Source organism: Argopecten irradians, chromosome 1 (genome assembly GCF_041381155.1).
Source record: "Argopecten irradians isolate NY chromosome 1, Ai_NY, whole genome shotgun sequence".
NCBI lineage: Eukaryota > Metazoa > Mollusca > Bivalvia > Pectinida > Pectinidae > Argopecten > Argopecten irradians.
In genome coordinates, this window is record NC_091134.1 from 9,943,404 (window position 1) to 9,961,095 (window position 17,692).

A 17,692-nucleotide genomic window follows, 5' to 3' on the forward strand; every position below is an offset into this window, starting at 1 on the left:
GCTGTTTGGCTGGGTCCATATTAAGATGAAAATCAAATATGATTTTCCCATTACCGACCGGGTAGATATATTTAATCTTACAGTCTGGTGACTCTGACTGGCGCCGGACATTCCGTGCCGTGTTTGTCCTGACTTTTAGAGTAGCCAGTTAATCTCGAAACAAACGTGAAATGATGTAAAAAGCCGACACAGGCCGCTGATTGGTTAAGATAAAATGTCAATATTGTTGTTATGAATGGAGAAAAGTCTAGGTACCTATATGTACTATACTCGCGTATGTCTACATACATATCAAGATCAAATGGCCCGTTCTGTCAAACGTAAATATCCATATATCACAATACAATAACGCCATACGAATACACTTAAAGGTTAAATTATAAAACAACAAATAAGAAAAAAAATGATCCATTGTTCAATTCTATGTTTAAAGTATTTATGCATCCCTTTATTTTCTGGTTTACTGCAGGTTAGATTTGTTTAGAGCAGAGTGCTTTGTTGTATCAATGTGAATGTGTAAACTATTTCTTTACATCTACTGATGTTGTGTAAATCATCTATTTAAATCTATGCTATTGTTGTCTTAACTTCTTTACGTTTACTGGTATTGCTATTTCTTTACATCTGTTGACACTGTGTCAACTCTTTCATTACACTTACCGAACTTACTTACACAATATGTGTAAATTATTTCGTTACATTTGATAAATGTCTCAGAAAATGTCCACGTCAAAAAGTAAAATATAGATGTAAGCGAGTATTACACCTGTCTAGGATCCATCTTTTCACATTTTACTGCTAAAATAATCCATTCAGGTATGTGATGCATTTCAGATGTGTAATTGTGATGAACGAGTAAGTTTTCTCACGTATATTTGTATAGCAAAAGGGTCAGGGCGTTTTAACTAAGAATAGCATATACACTAGTAATAATTTATGTGGAATTTTGAACAAATTTGGTCGAGGCATTGCATGACGGCAGACAGCTATACATTTCCCCAACTATGCATTCATAGGATTATTCCTATATGGCATACATGTATACGAAAACTAGTCTGTTAACTACATCATTTAACATCGGGAACATTTGACAAATTAGAAGTAGTTAAACCTGTCACAGCTATTTACTTTTTTCTGTAGTGACTTTATAAGTATACACTAAACCCATTTATTTTTATCTACGGGCGTTTATGAGATGTTAACTCTGCAAATGAACCAGGTAACTTTCGGCGCCTTTATTTGCCAATAAAAACGCGCCATGCAGATTCCGCGTGAGCGATTGGTTAATTAATGGGATCAGGTCGCGTGCTGCCCGGCGTGTCTAATAGATTGTTATCATTTTGTCCGGTCTCCGGAAACTGAGATCGAATTCTTTTCATTGAGGTAGTTTTGTTAGTCGTGGTACTGAACGTTAACGAGGACAGGGGGAGGGGCGGGCTACCGTTTTGCACAATAGTGCCTCTAATGGTAAGATTTAAGCGTCTTATCGATAAGATGAAATTGATAAAATGGTTCTTTCATCTCTCTCCATCTGTTCACGTCGTGTAAATAGCTCTAAAATTGAAATCGTGGAAGCAAAAACCAACCGGCTCGAATGATTACTAATTAAAACATCAGATATGTGACTTTTGAACATTTAAATAATATAATGCGACTTGTTTATCAATATTTACAGACAAATAAATTAAAACTATATTGTACATGTATCTGCTGTGTTTCATTGACCACGAAAAACAGCTGTGAGCAAAAATTCTGATGTTGAACACATGCTGTAACCTTTTGCATTTCATAAAATCACTACCGCAGTAAACGCATCCCTTTATTTTAATTTAAACATCCCGGAACGAAAGTGTCTCAAGAATAAAAAGTTTTTAAAATAAACTACAGCACATAAAACGCACTATCCAATACCATAGGGTATAACAAATGGAACCATTTACAATACTCGAGCAGCGAGTAACTGTTTGCTTTTGATACTATGATACTTGCCTACTTTAAAGTGTAATCTTACTGAGAACTACATCTCACAGAATGTCGGGAAACGAGAAGAAATCAAGTATCAATGGGATGGATGTGTCCCGTACCGTTGGCAGACAAATGTAGTTTATGATGCTTGTTATTCGCCGGTGCTTGTTTGAGCGTGTCTGAACACGGTGACAAAATTGTTTGATGTCTTAATCATCTTTATGATAAAACATATTCATCAAGTCTCATTTCTGGCCGAATTTGGCGTTCGTTTTCTTTGTTACAAACCATAGTTTCTGCTCTTGCTTAGCACTCAGGATGAATCGCATGAAAATATTTGCCTGCCGGGTGTCGATATAATGCCACCGGATGGGATGCGGTATTCGATGTCTTTGGTACACCGTGGTATCTCCACTGAAATACCTTTATATATAGTGTAGTCTCACACAAGACAAAGGTAGCACATAAAAATAATGTAGCATACGCGGAATGGTATTCCTATGACTATTAGCTGGTAATGAATTAGACGTTACTCTTTATCAACTAGTCAATCTATCAATTTTTCTAGTAGAACGCTGCATTTGGTTGTAAAACCTAGGCAACTATGCTATGCTATACACGTATTTGTATTTGTTTGTGTTTATCATTATATATTTACATTTCTGTTTTCTCTTTGCTATATAAACTTACCAACTGCGATTTTGTTTACACTTGCGTAAACGCAGTGGTTGCCGCGCATTAATACACACACCGAAACACTGACTTCCGCAAGTAGTGTGAATCTGCATGACAAATCTTCAATATACTACATGTATGAATGTAATGTAAATCTTTAAGGTCCAATATTTAATTATATATCAGCAAATAAAATATTCATCAAATATTGTATAAATGGGATGAAAAAATATAAAGTTAATGTGGAACTATATTTTGTGTACTCTCTGAATTTGACAACATTCCCCGCCAATTCCGGGATTCCATCAATCGACCGGCTGTTCCAACAATCGTATAACATTGAAAACACAGAGTTTTATTTTATTGGAACACTTGATTTTTAATGAAATGGTCGGTCGAAATGTAAAGATAAGGAATGATTGTTATTGTGTGTTGTTTACTGGTGTGTAAACTGCATTTCTGTACAGATATTTCAACATGACTCGCTAACGCGTGTCACTTAAAATATCTATACAAAAAAATGCAGTTTACACAACAGTAAACAACAAACAATAAAAATCAATCCTTAAATAAAATCGTATTATTTTGAATACTGTAAACAAACAGTATTTCAAGTACTGCTTACTTTCGAAAAATATCACCATGAAAGCAAATTCGAAAAAAAAATGCGAACAAATGAAATACCTCATCTAAAATAAAAGAAAACCAATTTTTTTAAACCTCGAAAATAAACACGGCTTATTATATATGTGTTGACATCGTGCTAGATAGCGCCCGGAGGTTGGAGCCGTATGCACGTCATTCAGAATCTTTTTGAAATATCTCGACTTGATCGTGACCATAACGGAACAAAATATTAGTTGGAGACCTTTCTCAAAAGAAACTTTGGTCCATTACAGACGTTTTTCATAAAGCAAGATAAAACACACGTAGTCTTAATCCAATGCGTCACTTCAACAGTAAGAAAACTCATGTCTGGGTTTTATAAAAAGAAACAAGGTGACAAATATAAATAAACGTCAATTTATTTCTATTGATTTAGTGATATTATTTTTCAATGAAATGTGCTATGTTTAACTACAGTACCTATAAATAATAAGAATGCAAACATGTTGACTTGGTTTAAAGGCTCATTTTCGTCTTGTTGGCCAAAATATGGCAAAACCTGGTGGTGCTTGTCGTCTACCTTTAGGCACTGGCGCCAAATGTGGTGAACATAGTTGACACTGATTAAACATTTCTAATTGAGGATTTAGACAGGTGATCCGGATTTTCTAAACCATCATTACGCTTTAAAGGCTAAAAAGAAAATTTTGATAACCAATCAAAGGAGGAAAATTACTGTATCTATTTCCAAATCATTAGCGCTTAATTCATGTATTTTCTGATTAATTAAAGTTAACCAGACGTACTAGTAGCAGTATTTTTGCTTAAATGAATTGTGAATAGATTCTCCTTCAGCACCCCATAAATTCCGATGTCCCTTTCTTTCTTGTCGAGCGTTATTAGGTCGATTCCTAAACCGTGCCCTGATGCATACACCGCTACCTCTTATTTGCTAAGAACAATGCCCTATTCAGTTATTGTTTCCCGGGGACAATGCCCCAGTCCCTCGGCTCACGAAGGTGGCGACAAGGCAACAACGGAACGCTTGTTTTCCGTGACACTTTGGACTGGCTACAAAAACAAACCGTTTAAACTATGTAAAGAATTAATGAAAACTTTTATCGTAACTGTCATATTTGTATTTTGTCTGTCCAATATTAAGGTTTCGTTCCGTTATTTTTACAATTAAGCACGCTATGTAAATTATCTGACCCAAACCGGAAATAGCCACGGTCTGACACAGATTCGTGTCGTCTGCTATTTATTCGAAGAACAATACCTTTAACTGGTGAATATTGATATATAATGATTCATTGAAAAAATGCCAGTAGATTCCATTGCTCAAGGCTTCGCTTTTAATCAGTTGTTCTCCGAGATAATTTTGATAACTATAACGGTTGTATATAAGATAGAGAGAATATTAAAATCATGTTGTTGATGAAAATTAGAAATTTATGTTCTTTACACCATCAGGTCATAATAACCTTCTAGTTCGATTTCCACTGTCTTTAATTATAAAACTGTTTTTGATATATTGGACACATTGTTTTGTAACATATTGAATGTTTCTTTTATTATGCTGGGTGTTTTGCAATTGTTCTATGCGATCATCAAATGCTATCACTAACCGTTTAATCAAATAATCGTTAAATCCTATTGAAAAGACATCTAGCTTTGTAAAAGGCACTGTCAAATTGTTTATGGTTGACATTGTTCGGCAGACTATTTAGAGTCTGAATAAACTGTTAATCCATTCATTGCACTAATTGTTTTTAATTCCATTGTCACCGTATTGACGCTTAGGGGGATAATGTAGATTATTCAAGGGTTGTTTTAGTTTTTAGTATCAAATGTTGATTTTTTCACTTGGAATACATCATTTGTAGTATTTTTGTTGCAATGTTCAGAGTTATTTCAATTTTTATTCATCATGAATATTCGTTATAAAAAATTCGTATATATGTATATCAATGACTCATGATGACGCTCTAGTTTTAAAACGATATTACACCTCTTACAATCGTACGCGATACATCATTTCGCGACGGTGACAATCATTGTCTTACTAATATTTACTTAAACTTGCGTGGCCTTGAAATATGACACATAAATGACAAAATCGTAAAAGCATGCAAGAGTTCAAAACTGACCACAAAACATAATTATTCCAGTCTTACATCCATAAAACTGACCACTAACTTGTAGGAGCAAACATCAAAATGACCGCAGCACGGCCAAATGGTCACAGTTAAAGCTTATAGGTAAAGGCTACATATGACTAGAGAGTCAGAGTCAACAATGCATTCAACCACCTATAAAAAGGTGTCGACTTTAAAGCCGTTTGTTAAATAAAGATACTCGTATAGTATATTTACACAAAGATCAGGAAATTCTTTAGTTTATTGGTTAGTATTGCCACAAGGAGGGGTATCAATGTCGGCCACTACTTAACTGCCTACTACATGTATAGATGTGACTGGTAAACACAACACGACATGCTGTACAAACATTGTAGGGGGATGCATTTGACAAATCCCTAGTTATCGCCACATACCGTTAATTTGAGGAAAATAAACTATATGACCCCCACATACCGTGCTCTGATGTTAGAGATAAAAAAAATGTTACTTTTGTCCCCTCCGAGTGGTGTTCATTTTTGTCACTGATATTGTGTCCCTTTTTTCAATGATATTCGTTTATATGTCTCAAATTGACTTACTTGTGTTTCATTTTCTTTTGGTTTCTATCGCCTATGTCCTGAGTTTAACCATTGTGCAAGAAACTGGAAAACCGAAAACTAAAAATAAATACATCTTTGCGCTAGTGCAGCGTCTTACATACTTCAAATCAGATGATAATGTGCCCCTTTATCTGATCGTTCAATGTTAAGAACACATATTAAAATAAATAGTGAATATGTGAGTTTGACGATTTCATAGAAAAAATGATTAAATGTATGAAAATATCGAGAAATGTTTGGTATCAGAATAAAGCACACAAGACACAATGATTAGCGTTTAACATCTGCACCAGGAGAAGACTAAGATAGGCTATGCCTGATGTTTAATCCTATTAACACATAACATCTTTTGTCAATAAAATATTTGTAATTTGGAAATTGAAATATATGCACCGATTTGGTGACGTGATGCTAATGTCAGCATTATACAAGCAATATAAATTGATAAGTTTATTGGATTTCTTTCTAACCATTTTGGTAATTCAACATTACATTTTGCAATTCATATAAATATCTCTTATATTTATTTAAGGTTGATAAAATTACCCTTCACAACAAGGTTATCATACCACTAATACGTGCCGCGATATGCGTATTTGTACTCGAGTTGAGTATATACAATATCCTTAATGTCGTAATAGGGATACGGAATGACTTTCCAAATTCTAAAAGTATGCTCAACTATTCATTATTTCGTTTTTCGCATTATTCGAGCACGAACATAATCTAGCCTTGAATTACCACTAATAGTTTGGTTGAATGAGATATTTGGCCAGGTGCTTTCACATTCTTAATCTATTTACGCTGTTAAAAAACGATCTGTTTCCGCACCCAATAACCCCGTCACCAAATTAACTATAAATTTAGCGTTGAGAACCGTCAATAGGCATTTACATAAAAGGATAAATTTATCAGGTAAAAGGTTATATATACCTTTTATATGGTAGGATCAGCCATATTTTCGACTGACCAGGTTTTTTGTGCAACATGTACTTTATTTAACATGAGTATGGGAGGATCCAGCTGCTTTAGGATCAATTAAGTTCTGCTTTTTCTTTTAATATGCAATAGATACAGTATAGTAACGTGATAATCAAAATCACCTTCTGTCTCCTTGTCATACCCTATTATAACTTTTAACGATTAGCTTTATTGATAAGCTCTACCCAGAGGGAACGCTACTTCATCTGGATCATTTGGTTTTCATTTTTAATGTACATTGTTATAAGTATTTACGTATATAAGTTTCAGTGAACGTTTGGTATGGTTGCACCCGTTGACTATCTAATAACGATAAGTCATTTAGGTTTCATTTGTTACGTGCCGTCATTTGTTATCAATATCCAGCTTACTATATTGTACCGTACTAACAAATGCAAAACAGATAACACATTGACATCGTTCTTAAGAAACATAAAGAAAGATTTTGCTTGATTAAAGCTTGGTATTATTAAATGGTATTTATGTGTGTGCAATGCACGTTAATGACACGTTAGTGAAACACAGGAGTAATCTATTGTATGAAAAAACACGAAAAAGCTCTTTGAAGCGGGCCTCTGTAAATACATCTTACAAACCGAATAGTGCTTTCTAGATTCTTCATTTTCGTACCTATCACCTAAACAGCGATGTGGAGACATATGTACTGCACACTGCCTGATAATATAAATAAAAAAATGCAAAACACGTTTCAGAAAATAAGAAACAATATTGATTAAGGTGGTCTAATCTATACGTTCTTTAGAATGCTCTAAAAATTGTATAAACATATATAATAAATACACATGTATTTAACAAGCGGTATAATATCTGGTTTTCTAGCTCACAAACATTAGGATTAGCGCACATTTGGAACAGTTACTTCGAAACCTGATTAGCTCTATCGTGAATTTGTGGAATGATAGCCATGTGAGAGTGCAATGATAGGAATACAACTGAGAAGTGAAAGTTAATTGTCATTAACAATCTGCATAGGGGGCATGAGTGTGACACTGCGTACTGAGTCTTCAAAGCGAATGTGATGCGACGTAGTAGCTTGTTATCAAAATTAATGACGTTTACCACAAGACACCTGGGGTCAAAGTTGAGTTTCAAAGGCTACCTTTATTTGATTATATCACTTTACATTTAATATAAAAGTGTCAAAGTGACATTTATGGATGTGAAATGCTGACCTAACCAGCTAAAACATGTGTTTTTATCTAGGAGGTCACCTAACGGTTCACAGAGGTATGAAGTAGTATATACAGAAAGGTCAATAGGTGGGGTCAAAGTGGAGATAGTTTTCATAATTTATTCTTTCGTGTAGTGATACATCGACATATTAATGTAAACTGTTTACACATAAGCACGTGAACTGGGCATCATAACGCAGCGATACATTTAATTTACCGGATTGTTAGGTGACGGAATCCCACAGGGAAAAATCAGGTCTAGTGTATCTAATCTATTAGTAGGTGTCTGGTGGACCTGGAATAGCGTAGTGTTTTAGATGAAAATAACCACTTGGCGTTCAATTCAGAAAAAGAATTATAATTGTTGTTTTTTTTTTTTTTTTTGCTAGTAATTCGATAAATAATTTTGGTAATATGACAAAATGTTAAATAAACACAAAAAACACGCAAATCTTTTGAATTGACATGATGACTTCAAGACGAAATCTTCAGTCTTCCCTGACAGTCCATCATTTGAAAAAAATATCTTGAATATTGTAAAATGCAATATCCGATAATATAACACCATAGTAATCCATCATACGTTTTTATTTACAAAATGCAGTCTCATTGACACGTAAGTAATTCCAAAATATTTGACTTTTTATCATGATATTAATAAGCAAGATCGAATTTAAAATGAAAAAAAAAATAATGCCGGAAAAATACGCGCCATTAGGTCTCGTAAAATCACATGTAACACATGTGAGTGTGTAATATAAACGAATTGTTGAACATTTGAGTTATATTTAATTAACTTCCGGCTAAAACTTTTATATAATACCCAGCCAGTTTACCTTATTTTAATTAAATCATATCCGCGCTAAGGTGTTTAAATGTTTCATTATTATTAGAATCACCAAAGAACATATAAATCAATGTATTAAACACTGTTTGAAATCACACCTAAGGACAAGTAACATAATGAACAGGGTTTTAACACGAGCTAACTGTACTCGTCCGAATGGAAACTCTTAAAGTTCATTTTCCGCTTGAGAATAAAATAACTATAAAGAACATGTATACCACACTATTGCCGATTGTTTCGAGCTCCTATTTCTCGCATTCGAGCGTGTTTAAGATCGCACGATAAAGATCCAATGGAATCTTCAAACACTCCACTTGTTACCTGATATTGACTTCAAGGAGTTTGTACTGACCCTCGGGCAAATATCGATTACCCCACGCGCCAAGTATTCTGCAAAATTTAACTCAACATTCCAATTCTGCAGTTAAATCCGACTTCATAATGAATATACCGATAGCCTTTGAATGCTTCATATGTGAGAAACACGGTATGCGTCCGTGATAAAAAATGAAATTGCTTCACTACCGGAAAGACTAATAAATTTCAATTTTGTTATTATCTGGGAAAATATCAAGTGAAAAAACAATTGAAGCACTTCTGGTCTTATAGATTACCTGGAAACAGGTTGATTTCATGATTTACCGTTATTCTTCATTATTAGTTGCCTTTGGTATGGTATTAGATGAAATGAGTTGCAAAGTGATGTTCTCCGACGATTCCATTTGTGTGTCCTCCCGTCACATCCCGCTACATCTCGTATTTAGACAGGGACATAAAAATCTACCATTTCTATTCTTGTTTTTTGTTCTTTTATTCTTATAATGTCAACTTTTCACAATCCTAGATATTTCAGGTCTGGCCCGGTGTTCTTGAATGCCAGTAGTACACACGAAAGTCATTATTCCATATACATCGCCCCAGTACTGTGATATCCTCATCGTGTTTACTACAGTAGTTGTTCAGCTCTTCCATCGCTCCATGCTGTCCTTATGTGATTGATTACCTGTGAATTAAAATAGATTAGCGGCATAACTATGTCATTAAAGGTATATAGAGTAATTAATCACATAAGTCTCTATTTAAAACAGTTTTTGCATGATTTATTCAACCATCATTCCCTGGTTAAATTGTCTGTATACCAAAATCTAGTAACATCTCAAGAATTATATTCTGAAACGATGGTGTGGGGGCATATTTAAATAAGATTTGTCGATCGAATCGGACGTTGTGAAGCAGTTTTCTTGGTTTATGATAGCAGGTACCTGTGAAATAATACTACATAAAGGATAGGAGTTCCACTAGTAGAAGAACACACAAGACATAGTAGTTTCCTAAAACATACGGACATTCACACACGCAACACATTGTCCAGGAATGTCCATCCTCAAATGGCCGTAAATGTAAATAGCACGTAAAGGATAATCAACCGATCAACCAAAGTTAGAAAATACATTGTTGTGTTATTCGTCTCTGATATATAAGCTAATTACTTTGCGTAATAACAATGCCCTTGAGGTTAGTCCTTTAGTAATATAACTACCATATATATGGAAAAATCCAGGTCGGAGTTCAAGGCTGCTTTGTGGGATCATTGGATCACCGCTATCACAATAAGACCAATATTAAGAGGAATGTGTATGATCGAAAACAATCATCCTTTATTGTCGAAAGGTTAAATTTTATTACATTGTGTATGGTTTTAGGTCCAGCCAAGAGAATCATTCTATTAAACACATAGTTCCTGTCATGTTATATAACACGTTCAAAACAGAACTGTCGCAAAAAATTGTATGATATTTTACAAGCAAGTACATTATACACACATTAAGCGTTTGCATTCTGCGCAATTACAAAGTACATGTATTTGATCTTTGTATTTAGCTTCAGTCTAACATATAGTTTCAGTCTGTCATCTTGGAAAGATATTCTTTTAATACATTACATGATAAAAGAGATATTCGTTTTCTGATAGATTTGATATTGAAAGATAAAAATCAAAATGCAAATACAAATCTCAATGTAGATACCTTAACCTATTAGTTTGAATGTAAAGCGTGATGCTGAATCATGGCGCCAGATATCGGGGTAATAAATATCAGAAATTATATATGCCAGTTTAATAACATACGAGTTTTTCAGACTTGCTTGATTAGGCTTTTTATTAGTTTTCATTAAACAGATATCATTGTCATAAGATTTTTTATTATATTTCATATGCAATTATATTACATGTATATCAGACGAATCGGCGGAGAACAGTTCTAGAAGTTGGATAATTTCACTCTGATTCTCCGTTCAGAGGAGAACAACCTTGGTCTCCTTTGGAGACCTCGGATTGGCTAGCTCCCAATCTCAATAAAAAGGTGTGGGCAAATCTCTGTGTCTATAATTACCTTATGCTGCTTCCCCTAAGGTGTTCCTCATCAAATATCCATTAACCCCGGAGGTTACGCACGCAAACTCCCATAACGTTGTCTATTTAGTAGAAAATTGATGTTTTTCGAGTTTCAACAGTGTTAAAAGGTTTTCGTCAAAGAATTAAGGGTTAAATGTCTCTTTCTTTTTTCCTTAATTTAATCTTTATAGCCACGGGGTGGCGTTGTGTGATATTTCATCTCGAAATATCGACATTTCGACAATTTGGCAATATACTGAATAAGATAAACGAGTACATGCAGCACAGTACTCTTCTGCATCGACACCAAATAGCAATATTTTATTATCCTCATGAATACCATTTCCACCTTTACATTCAAAGGCTAATCCTCTACGTCATATTTGATACAAATGGAGTTCCATGTACGTGAAGTGATGTATGAATTCTGGCTACGAATTAGGTATTTCTCGGAAAGTTTTCTCCCAATTTTGACATTTACCGCATCACTTGCGACGATATAATATTATGGTATACAGACCATTTTTACAATGTTGTTGTTGTCGATAGATATGATTCTCCAACTTGTGCTTTACACACTACAACTTTATATTCACATTGGATCACTGAATTGAAGAGCATTTCCTGACTGCCATGGGATACAAGTCGGTTTTTTTTTGTTACTTTAATTTTAGCCCAAATGTAAATATCGAGGACATTGATATTCCACAATTTATTACAAGAAATGGTTATGTTACTGAGGTAGTAAGATAAATAAGACCTCGTCTGAGAAATTTTAGGGTCAGTTATAACTGTTTTTGCTACTGTTTGGGTTGTAGAAATTGAGATTTGGCCTAGTTTAGATATAAATAATGTACTATAAATTACGGCTCGCATTTTGTACACCCAGGAAACCGTCTAAGGAAAATCATATATATTTTAGCAATATAATCCTTCAAATAATAATACATGAAAATTTCTTCCGTGAAAAAGCGTCAAACTATCCATTTACCGAATTTATATTGACCTTAGTTGGACTTAAGTACATTATCATATAAAGATGCGTTCCAATGATATGCAAATAATTTGATTACATAATTAAGATCATTTGGTAGTGTCTGAAGCAAAAACTGCTTTTTGAAAAACCCTTTCCAACACCTTAAAGATTATATCTTTTAACTTATGTCTTGTGTTCAAAGACATTTAAGCTTTTTATAACAACAGATAGTGTTAAATATTCTGTATCTGTCAATCTGCAGATGTTCCGCTTTGAGATAATCTCGCTAGATTTAACGATTACTTCTCTGTTTAAAGTTAGTATCTTGCACTGTGTTCAACTCAAAAATGTTCCGTGTAACGATTGAAGCCTTCTTTCCACCAAAAGTACATTCCTGTACATTGCATTGCAATTGTTATCATTTTTGATTGGACAGGTTTATTTGATAATGAGCGGAAACATTTTCAATTGAAACCATGGTAACCTATGACTAAAATGTGAAAAGAAGACAAATACAGCTTAATAGCTTGACTTGTTATTGTTTAACGCCCATACTAATATTCCCAAGAAGCTGAAAAAATACCACCTCGAAAATAATTTTGCACTCCCATTATAGTGCATTTATTCACGGTCTATCAGCACCTTTACAATTTTTCTGACAATTTGATTATACTGATAGATTGTTTACATATCGATAAAAGCGTTAAAAGAAATTTTGTAATCGATGACAACGATATTAACTTGGTCAAACCATAAAAATGAAGAATACAAAAAATAGTTTATAAATAGACCATATGTACCACCAGAAAAATAGGTGCTTTCATATCATCGGAACAACTTATGCAATCTTGTATCCGCTATAATCTAAAAAGTGTAAACCGCTATCATGCGTTTCACCAAACATTTACCACTCCTCAGTCCTCATCGCACAGTAAATGAGAAAACAGCAATACAGAGGTACATTTCCGTTCGAATGGCGAACAGAAAGCCTTTGTTTTGATTGGCTATTAACGCCCTATAGTCTGTTGTGGATGCATTTAATATTTTGGTATTATAATGATGTAACATGCAAGTGATTAATAATCATAATCTATTTCAAAAATATGACAATTACATATGCCACAGTACTATTAATATGATGTATATCACCTGTAAGTTATGATTAATGATAACAGAATGGCGAACATATGATATGTATTCCATAAGTTAATTAGGCATCGAAGACAGGTGTCAGTATGTTGAATAGACTGATTATAGTATGGTGTTAAATCCCATATGGACGGTGTCAGGTTTAACGGGCTTGTGGTTAGCCAATGATACGTCTCAAATTCTTGATTAAGAACGTTATTGCATGCATTTACTTATCCTTTTCCGTAACAGCGTCATCTTGTAGCAGTAAATATTTATTAGTGACATTGGTTTAAAAGATTACTAGGCATCTGCCTTTCGTCAGATTGAACAAAACATCGTTTGTGTCATTATGGTGACTAATCATATTTTTTCCTTTTTAATTATTTTCAAAATGCATATATGTGATTTACCCACCGCGATGGACTCTCAGAAATTCGGCTCTGTTACAACTGTCTCAGTATCAGTACTGTAAGGAAGCTGGGTGTAAATGGCGTAACGCAAAGTTACTGGTACATAATTACCTTACAAGAAAAATAATTTTCTTTTCTATTCAATGTTTTCTTGAGGATCAAAGTCATTTCACAACCTTGTCATAGTTTTCACCACGAGTAAGATATACATAACGTTTGTATAGGATTGTAACCGGGAAACGTACGTTCTTAAATCCGCAGACTGTAATCCAACAAATCTTTCGCGAAGATAATTTGGTAAACAATATTGACCTAATTCATTGTAGGGATTAATCCTGTGTTTAAAATAAAAAAAACATGAAAATTCAGACAAGTTTCCCAATTAAAATGACATTAACTTGAAACATTGGCGAATAACCGACATTCAAAATGAATGCTACTTGCCATTGAATTTCTTTGTATGGTTTGAAAAGAAATGATAGTCAGTAAAATCAGAATGAGAATGTACTCCTTTTACTTATATACATTTATAAGAGCTTTTGTAAACGGCTCAAATAATCACGTTTTTAAATTCAGAATGTTACAATCATTCCTCAACAAAGAAATTTTTACAACATACCTATGTCATGAGCCAGGAAAAAGACGATATTGCAATACGGATGTTTCGATATGACGTTTTATTGGTGCGACGTCAATTTCGAAACAGTTTCGTCAAATATGGAAAAAAATGTACGTTAGTCAATTTTACGGTTAAAAACATTTCGCATTGACGGATAAAGCATATAAAATTTATCCGGCGTTAGTTAGCGGTCAGTATGTGCGGTAGTAGCAGGATAAGTCCTTTTTACATTTCATTGCATTCAGTAGAAATAACATTTCCATCCGGTGTGCAATAACATAATTCCAACGTCAATTTATTATCATTTCAGAACATTTCTCCTTGGCGTGATTTTGATATTTTTATACGTACACAGATTTCTTTAACACAGGAGCTGGAGAACGCCCGCAGAAAGGCTGTCGATCCTCAGGGCAGCTGGTTATCTTTTATAGAACATTCAAAACGTCTTCCGGAAGGTAAACAATCAGGCAGGAAGCGGAAGCACAAACGTAATAATAGACTGGTAAGTAGAAATATATTCCGGAAAGGGTAAATATGAACGATAAACTATGTTTATAACGAGGTTATTTTGTTGGTCCGAAGAGGTTTGTTATAACTGTGTTTTACTGTAGTCTCGCATCAGGAAGAAAATGACAATATGTGCAGTTGATGTGTGGTATTTTTCAATATAAACAAGTAAAGCTAAGTGCAATCATTAGCACCTGCAAAACCTGCAACTTTCTTCATTTTGTAAATTAATGTAATCTGAAGCGAATCCGAAAAAGGCGCTATTTTGTGTTTGGTGATAACGTTTGTTAGTGATATCGTATTCGTATTCCCATGACAACATAAAACGGATTATCGAAATTAATATCACACACCAACAGCGTTTGATGTTAATGTTTTCTTATATCGCTGCATTAAAATTTGAACACACATTACAATTTGAAATGTATTGCAAAAACAAATAAAACATAAAACACAACAACAAGAAAAAAACAAATAAAAACGTCAGTACCGCCGATGTCGACAATTTTGTAGATTATATTTTCTTGATTAAAACTGACCACACGGAAGCGTCGTGTTCTAGATTTGGAATAGTAAGACGATTTTAATTATCTACGAAATATCAAATTTAATTTTCAAATTATTACCAGACAAGGAATGTCACATAAATTACAATAGTAATCACATAGACAACCCACTATGAAATTATTCATTTTTGCATATTACAAGTGAAAGTAAGGATTGAATGTGACCTTAAGTGTGTGAGAGTGACGTATGTTTTTACAGAAAATGATGTTATTGTAGCCGACACTGCGACAAAACTGATATCAACCCGTGAGGGCAGTTAAATCTTTATAGAGCTAAAATAATGTAAATGTTGAAATCTAAAACCTCAATACTTATATACGAACCTGATAACCTATGTTTTAGATGGTCAATTCAAACCCACTATTTCAGTGGGTGGTAAGCTTGTAGACTTTTTTGAGCTAGCCGTTGATTCTATTTAATCTGAAACTTGCCTCTTTATTGTTATATTAATATTTGTAATTTTTCATTGGACAAAGTATAGATATACGTAAATGTATAGAACGTGTAAATATGTCGGACGAAATGGATTAAGCGAGGGAATAACAGATTTTATAAATCGAAAAGGGACGAATAAAGAGACGTAATTATTAGCACACCATTAAATACAACAGACGCATTTATCAAACTTTATGACGGAAAAGTGAAATAGTGAAATGTCAATGACAGACTTTAGAAAATAATACTTTTGTTCGAATTTTAATGATTAATAATACATTCATGTCACATGAAGTTCATAAAATATTGTTTTTGTAAGTTCAGAAAATACCATAGTTATAGTTTTTTAAGTATTCTTTACGTCATAATATGCGCATTGATATATGTATGTAATATTCATCATTACATTCGAAATTTGATATATTTGCATAATTTTGACAAAATCACACAAATAAATTGACTTCTCGCTACGTGGGCAGGACATCATGCTAATAAGGTATCACCTGTGTGCAGGAAGTCCCCAATAATGCTTTAATTTTAACACGTAATGCATCATCAATTCAAATGACGAAGAAGCTGATAAGATATTTCAAATTAGATTTTGATTTAATCAATATTGACGTTTCATTTCTTATCGTCTTATAATTTCCCTTTTTTTTCTATTTTATAGCGATGTCCGCCTGGGCCAATGGGACCACCGGGCCCTCAGGGGCCTCGGGGTATTCCGGGACCTCCCGGTGCCACAATAACCCAAGAGGATATGATGAGAGAATTCCGTGCAATGGTGAAAGGTAACTCATAACTGTACTACTTTATCTGTAACATTATACTTTATTTTTACTTTATGCTGCAAACAAGATTCTTTCCTGGTGACATAAATTCGCTTTCGGGAAATACCAGTAAACATAAATACAAAATAAATCATAAATTACTTAACTATAAACAAATGGATATGGCAATAGACAAAGTCTATACAAATCCTTTTCAGATAAAATTCTGTGAGTGTTTTATTTTTGTTAATTCCAATGAAATTTGCGAAATTGCGTCGCACGCGAAAACAGGTTAGTGTCGACAAGTGTCTTTTTCGACTATGTTCAACGGTTAAATTCACAGACCCATTACAAACACAGTTATTCTATAAAACTCTATAAACTTTATCAACTCAAAAAATATCACTTAAATTTGCTGCAATAAATCATTTATCTTGTTTGTTAATGACTAGTTCGCAAAATCCTAAACACATACGGTAAATCATAATAATATCATTTCGTTCAATAATTTGTTGTTTTGCCACGAGAATTTAAACCCGTCATAATCAACCTATAAAGTAAGGCAGGGCGACACTTCTAAACATTCTTGTATCATCTAGTACATTGTATGTCTTCAATTAAGGATGAACGTACTTGCTATGACTAAAATCGTTAATTTCGAAAGTCAACATTACATGATCATTGTTTAAAACAAGAAAAAACAGTTTTAATGAAATTACAATTTTTGCTTTTGGACTATAAGAGTATTATTTTTTTCTAGCCATATTAATTTCCGGTATAATCGCCATAATAAAATTTATGCAAAATGTACATTCTGCATTTTTTGTTTGTTAAATTTTGAAATAACTTTGAATGAAACTGATGTTTGATCATTA

The 17,692-nt window shown here is 33.6% G+C and overlaps 1 protein-coding gene across 1 annotated transcript in view; it reads left to right on the top strand.

Moving 5' to 3' along the window:
* LOC138317082 (adipolin-like) overlaps positions 1 to 17,692 on the top strand; it is a 43,964-nt gene that overhangs the window by 13,441 nt on the left and 12,831 nt on the right. The window contains exons 2-3 of the mRNA XM_069258705.1: positions 14,909 to 15,040; positions 16,718 to 16,838. Coding sequence (XP_069114806.1) covers positions 14,909 to 15,040; positions 16,718 to 16,838 — 253 coding nt within the window. The remainder of the gene's footprint in view (positions 1 to 14,908; positions 15,041 to 16,717; positions 16,839 to 17,692) is intronic.